Raw genomic sequence first — 6,500 nt, 5'->3', positions numbered from 1 at the left:
ATTATGATCCCGAGGGTCCAGAGTGAAACACGATAGCAGAGCAGTAACAGGCTTATTGCTCAATGATTGAAACACACTCAGAGCTGCACAAAGGCTTGTCAAGTGTTCCCTGATGTACTGTAGCTCCATGGTGATGGCTCCTCTTTAGTGTATGCCAACACAAAACACCCCGTTAGAAGTTATGGAGCAAAATTTCACATTTGACATATTATCAGCTGAATTTACCTAAAACATCAAACGTAGAAGCACTCAGTCATTAGGCAGAATGACTCATCACAGTGTTATAGCTATTTATAGGCTATTACAATGCATTAGTGTGAAAGCACTATTTTAATGAAGCAGGTGGCACTCCTGTAGTTGAACTGATAATGATAAAGTTCATCACGTTGTTTTTTATGTAAAATCCTGATCTGTAAAGTATATCTGAAGGACACTTAGCAGCATTAAATGGAACTACTCAGGTACAGAGAAGTGGCTCAAACAGCTGCTACACTTGACTTGACTTTACTTTACTTTATTCTACTTTACTGTCCACTATTACAGCATTTCATTTTTCAGTCAGTCAAAGTAAATTCATTGTGCAGCTACAATATATCTGATAAAAACTGAAACTTTGCAAGAAAGCCACATAACTTTGATACAGTACATACAGCTTGTGTCAGCCTGTTACATATTGATTCAAGATGATTTAGATATGAGCTCAGGACTCTTTTAATCTCTCTTAGTTTTAGCTCATTTATCAATCTTAATTTATTCCTATTAAAACTTAGTTTTAGCCGGTATTTCAGAAACTTGAACTCTAATAATTTATTAATTTGAAACTGATGATTTAGGTGGTTTACTTTTCAGCACACATACAGTGTAACAACACAGTTGAAACTGGCCCAAATGAAGTTTGTGTGAATATTTAACCCAAAAATAAATAATAAATATTATAATTTGAACTGTTTGCTTCTCACCAGTGATGTCAAAATGTCAATGGATGAAGACGAGACACAGGTGTGATTGAGGTACATGTCACTCGTATTGTAAAGCTCTCTGTTTCTTTGCTCATTCTCTTTATTCATTGTCTTGAACATAAGCAGTCATGGGTATCACAGTAATAGCAAGACTGGCGATGGTGTTGATGTAGAAGACTTTGGCGATGATGATGATACTGATGATGCCATCAATGGTGGTGATGAAAAAGAGCAAAAACTTTGAGGAGTTTTCACCGTTCTGCTGCCAACCTCGGCAGCTGAGGCCTCTCTTTCACACTGATTTAGCTTCTTCTCTCAATTCTGTCATTCCTTTTTTCTGTCTTTCTTACATCTTTCCTTTCTTTTGTGATGTTTCTTAAAAAAAAAGTGCTGTGAACAACCGACACCAGTAAGCACCAGAACTCCAGCCCAGGATCCTACTTAGACTAGCCGGACCAGTGGAGCCTGGGAGATGGAGGTTGGGGGAGAAGAGGAAGAAAAGGAGGGATGGAAGTGCAGGAGCAGGGAGGGGAGGAGGGGGTGGAGGAGGAGATAAGAAAGTGTGAAGGAAGCGCCCCTCTTAGTGCTGGATCCTCCTGATGGACTGAATCTGAGGAGTCTGGGAGTGGGAGCCAAACTCGCGGTAACACTTGTACTCTCCTCCGCGACAGTCACACTCCATGATGTACTGGTAGCCACGGTATCCAGGGTACTGGTAGCACACAAAGCTGCAGGAATAGAAAGTGCAGGAAGTTCATACACTTTAATAACGGAGTAAACAAATGCTGATTTCAGTAGCTGAAGGTGCACTATTTCCAAACACTGTGTTTTTAGCTGTTGCTCAGGATCAGTTGAAGGTGTGTAAAGCTTTGGTGTACATCAAACATCACAATGATGGACTTACGCTCCACACTGAACGTGCATGGATCCAACCTCGTTGCACATCCATCCCATGGCCTGCAGAGAGGGGTAATCGTCACACAGCTCGAACTGACGACCCATCATGTTCTCCATCTCGAAGATGGTCATGCGGGACTCCTTGTGGCTCTGTAGAAAGGAGGAGAAAGGAGGTTTAGCACAACTTGAGATGAATCTCAGCCTAAGGTGAACTAAGTTCAGATGTTACTGTGTTGCATATTAAACCTACAGCACAGCAGATGGGCCTGAAGGAGATCATCCTCTCAATGCGGTAAGAGTTGCTGCCACTGTAGGCCTCAAAACGGGGGTAGTCTCCCTTCTCCAGGACAAACTGCTGGCCACAGAAGCTGGAGTGCTCGTAGCCCACCCAGCTACAAACAGAAAGTGAAAATAATAAAGTCAGTCAGAGTACATAATCGGCAGTCTCTGTATAAGGGTCTCAGACTCTAAAGAGAAGCTAATACATTTTATTTTTTTAATCAGCTTTAGCCTTTCAAAAAATGAAGAAAAGCTCTGAGGATACATACGCGCCACACTCAACCTTCAGGGAACGGATGTTCTCCATGCCACACTCCATGATGTTCTGGCAGCAGGCGGTGAACTCCATACGCCTGCCCTGGAAGTACTCCTGATCGTACACAGTGATCTGTAAAACACGAAAAGGATGAGTGTCCAAACAGACACATAACAAAGGAAACACTAAATATGCTGATGGGTAATGCTGTCTTAACAATATAGGGTACATGCTTACCTTCCATGGTCCCATGGGCATAGGATTCATCTGAGCCATTTTGTTGTTTTTTTCAGTAGTACCTGTGGGGAAATACACACACAGTCACGGTGGGGGTGGAAGAAAACAAGAACAAACCTGTATATTATGTCACACTGTCTTCTCTCCCATATCTGAATAACAAACCATTCTTCATCCTTTCTGATACACTGGGTGGCATTTTATCTTGGCACTGTATAGTATATACACACTATATACATACACACTGTATTAGCCTATAAGCTCAAGCCTCCTATTTTCTTTTCTTCCTTTTCTTCTTTGTTTTAAAATGACTGTTTTATTTGCAGTAAAGGTAAGGCAGCAAAAACCAGCATTGAGCATTAGAGTCTTACTACATCATGTCCATAGATTGGGAAACTGTACTGTATTTGTAACTAGTTTGACCTACCTAAACTGGTGAGCTGTGTGTCGCAGTGTTCCACTGAATGGTCTGCAGAGTCAGTGTGCATGGCACTATATATACACCCCTGGGTGCCAGGGGCCAGGGGGCAGGCACGCCTGGACTCATGTCAGCATTTTGCTTTGGACTCCATTGTTTTGTTGTGTGAGCCACAGAGGGGTTAACACAGACACACAACGATTCATGCAAATACAAAGAGGGCACACGGCTGGCTATACTGCATTACCTATGCTTCTGTGGTAAATGTATATGTTTGGGACAAAACAGCTTTCTCCACCAGATCTCTGATCAAATAGGCTTATATGTGAAACTGCAGATAAGTGTGAAACACTTTATGTTGCTGATTTGATTTATTTTAAAAGAACTGATTTCATTTTAATCTTATGTAAGATTGTTGAAAGCTTTTGTAGTAATCACACTCACAGTATGTATTCAAGCAATTTTAAGATTTATGAGATGAGAAACTATTGATGGTTATATTAACTTAGTTACATTTGATTCTCTCAAAGCCACCCTTAGAAAGACATTCCTGACATTTGTTGAAATAATAATAATATATACCTATACACAATTATAACCAATCATTAGTCAGTAAGTCAAAGTTATATCTTCTTTGAACTATTAATTAATTATATGTATTCAACCACCCATTAACATGGAATTCTATAAGGAATTCTAAAGATCATCAGTCTGTAATGAACATATTTCTTTTACTCCTTGTTGTATTTTGCAGTACGCTGGTGACTGTGCCAGGATAGAAGTTTTATTTGTATTGAGTGAGTTTGTCTTAATACCCTCAACTCTGACTGACTTCCAGTGTCTCTACTTAAAATATATGCACCATGTGTTCCAGACATCATCAATTGTTGGTCTCCACCCTGTGTTGATTCATTTCATCTCAACAGTAATCTAATTTCCTGAAACTTGAAGATCAAGTTTAATGATGGCTAGGCAAACCAGATCAATGACATTAACACTAGATTTGAAATAGGAACAAGGTGGCTGTGTTGTAAATCTAATCATGCTGTTTTATTGATCATTTAAAAAATGCAGCAATCTGTGTAGAGGAACAATATTGTTGGAAATAGAGTAAGTGGTCTGTCATAAAAGTGCTGTGTATCATGAGAGTGTAGTGGGAGAACAGAGATGATTGACCCTCTCTGTGATCACAAACACAGTTAAAACCATGGCACTGTTGTTGTTGTGATTTGGATGTGAGTTATGAATGAACGTACCTGTTGCTATTTTTGGAAAACCTGTACAAGTGAATAAATCAACAATGAAGGTTAGCAGGGGGTAATGGCACCAAATGAAAGACCTCTTTGGCAGGACCGCTGGCGCTTTGGCATCGACTGATGAGCTGGAATTGGCAGCTCCAATAGATTATTAGTACAGAGGGAAAATTATGTGCTAATTATATTTTTTTGAAGTTTACAGTTGTAGCCATTTTAAAGCATTGTTCTCTAATGTATTAAAAAGTGTGTTTTACATAATTTTAGTCATTTAAGTAATCAAGCACAGAGTGAACAAAACAGAGAAAGCAGCTGAGCCTGTGCCCTGCTCTCTCCTCTAGCTGCACTGAACAAAAAACATTTAGGAATGGCTTACTGAGGTCAGCACATTGCCCAGACTCTATGCGTGTGTGTGTGTGCATGTGTGTGTGTGTGTGCGCATGTAATTCCCTGAATGTGTCTGCTGCAAAAGACACATTGTTTTATGTATCACAAACGAAACAGATAAATGTCTCAATAAAAAATATGTTTGTGAGCTCATTCCTGATCAAACTGGATTTGTTCAGATCAGAAAGGGAATCAGGAGAGGCATATATGTTTGCGTTTCATGTGCGTCCGTGTGTGTGTGTGTGTGTGTGTGTGTGTGTGTGTGTGTGTTTCTGCTGATGGTAGCAGCAGCAACTCAGACGTGACAAAGGGACGAGCAAACTCAGCAGGCCGATATGAAGAGCCCACAGTGACCATATAGCCGAGTCTCAGTATGCACACACAGCTGTCACACACAACAGAACCTCACTTTCTTCTATACGTGTTTCACAGACCTCTCTGTTGCTCATATAGTATCTCTCACAGACACACACTGATGAACAAACCTGGACAAAATAAGCTAAAACTACAAATCTGTTGCAAAGTGTTTACAAAACGCAGACTTTAAATGTTATTTTTTTAATTCTAAGTTTCTAAATAATTTCATGGCCCTTCCTCCCTGTTGAATGTTTGTGCCACTTCTGAGCCAGGAGAACCTGTAACATCTTTGGCAGGTGATATTATATAATATATTATATTAAGTAAAAGCTACAGTCACTTCTCATCCTACCTGAATGAAACTGCACACTCATGGTCAGCGGTACCCCTCACAGCTACAGTATGGTAACAGAATTCATTCTTATTTATTCTTTTACTGCACAGGAAAGGACTAACCAAAGTCTAGATTAGGTACTGGGTTTGCAGTAAATGCACACCGCCTCTAGGGTGCAACATTTCCACATGAACTCTCGAGGTCTTTCATCATGATTAATTGAGGTAATCATCGTGCTCTTAACAACCACTCAAGCTTTCTGGGGTCAATCAGTGCAAAGCCATTTGGGAAACATTAATTTAGCTGATTTAGAATGGCTCCTTGAAGATGTTGATGGACCTGATGTCTCCATAAACTTATATATACTAATATTATTATGCCTGTGTCTTAATTGGTGCTTTGTTGTTGTGGCATTGCAGAGCTGTAATGGACAGTCATGTGTGACTGAGCTGTCCACTGAGTCATACACATATTTTACATGCATCAGTGGAGAGTGAAACAGAGACAGAAATGGAATTAAAAGCTCACCGAGTTGTTTCCATTCTTCCTGTTTTCTACTCAGATTCTCCACCTGATCTGATGAAGTCTGTTTATACAGTATACACACATGATATGACTTTATTCTTCTGGCACTGTACGGTGCAGCATTAATCTACTGTATGTTTGGTGTGTGGAAGACCTCAGAAAAACTCCAAGTCATCCAGCCTTTCCCACAGGTGGAGACATCAGCTCATTGCTCTGCAGGGGGGCATGTTCACACTCATGATGCAGTGGAGCCCAAATTTTGTCAAGTTTCCTTCAGTTCATTACACCTGGTGGATACACATGAACTTGTGTACATCTATCTTTGTAACTTTAAGATATTTCTTCTGTTTTTTGGCCAACTGTCCAATAACAACTGTGCACCTCAAAGCCAGCCTTGCCTCGTTCCCCTGTGTAATTTAAAAGGTGAAGCTGATGACAGTCCATTTGTTAAGACTACAGCCTGGGGATCAGCATAAAGAAATCGAATCCAACAGAGACATTATCACAGGTTTTAATAATAATGCGATTACTACCATATTTAGAGAGGAAGAGACCCAGTATCTAGAGCCTTTTTATATATTTCAAGCATAGGTGGTAT

The 6,500-nt window shown here is 40.2% G+C and overlaps 1 protein-coding gene across 3 annotated transcripts; it reads right to left on the bottom strand.

The window, feature by feature from the left end:
* Positions 1-1,029: 1,029 nt before the first annotated feature.
* LOC104934409 (beta-crystallin A1) lies at positions 1,030-5,426 on the bottom strand. 3 transcript variants are annotated; one of them, XM_027273666.1, is made up of 7 exons: positions 5,396-5,417; positions 4,303-4,323; positions 2,629-2,690; positions 2,405-2,523; positions 2,107-2,248; positions 1,864-2,006; positions 1,030-1,687 (listed from the first exon to the last, which is right to left on the bottom strand). In XM_027273666.1, exons 1-7 carry the CDS (start codon positions 5,415-5,417, stop codon positions 1,540-1,542), a joined length of 657 nt encoding a protein of 218 aa, XP_027129467.1. In that variant the 3' UTR covers positions 1,030-1,539. The 3 variants fall into 3 exon arrangements, with proteins under 3 accessions (XP_027129467.1, XP_027129468.1, XP_010748371.1); XM_027273667.1 differs by lacking the exon at positions 4,303-4,323 and having other exon boundaries at positions 5,396-5,426; XM_010750069.2 differs by lacking the exons at positions 4,303-4,323; positions 5,396-5,417 and adding an exon at positions 3,056-3,083.
* Between the last annotated feature and the right edge of the window lie 1,074 nt (positions 5,427-6,500).

The sequence above is a fragment of the Larimichthys crocea genome, chromosome XXII (assembly GCF_000972845.2).
Source record: "Larimichthys crocea isolate SSNF chromosome XXII, L_crocea_2.0, whole genome shotgun sequence".
NCBI lineage: Eukaryota > Metazoa > Chordata > Actinopteri > Sciaenidae > Larimichthys > Larimichthys crocea.
This window is presented reverse-complemented; position numbering and strand designations above follow the sequence as displayed.

Bases quoted from the DNA above. Each gene is read 5' to 3' on its own strand.
- LOC104934409 (XM_027273666.1), bottom strand. From the start codon at position 5,417: ATGAGTGTGCAGTTTCATTCAG. The intron at 2,249-2,404 runs GTATGTATCCTC...TTCTGTTTGTAG, and splicing joins CTGAAGGTTGAGTGTGGCGC to CTGGGTGGGCTACGAGCACT. The intron at 2,007-2,106 runs GTAGGTTTAATA...TCCTTTCTACAG, and splicing joins TCAGGCCCATCTGCTGTGCT to AGCCACAAGGAGTCCCGCAT.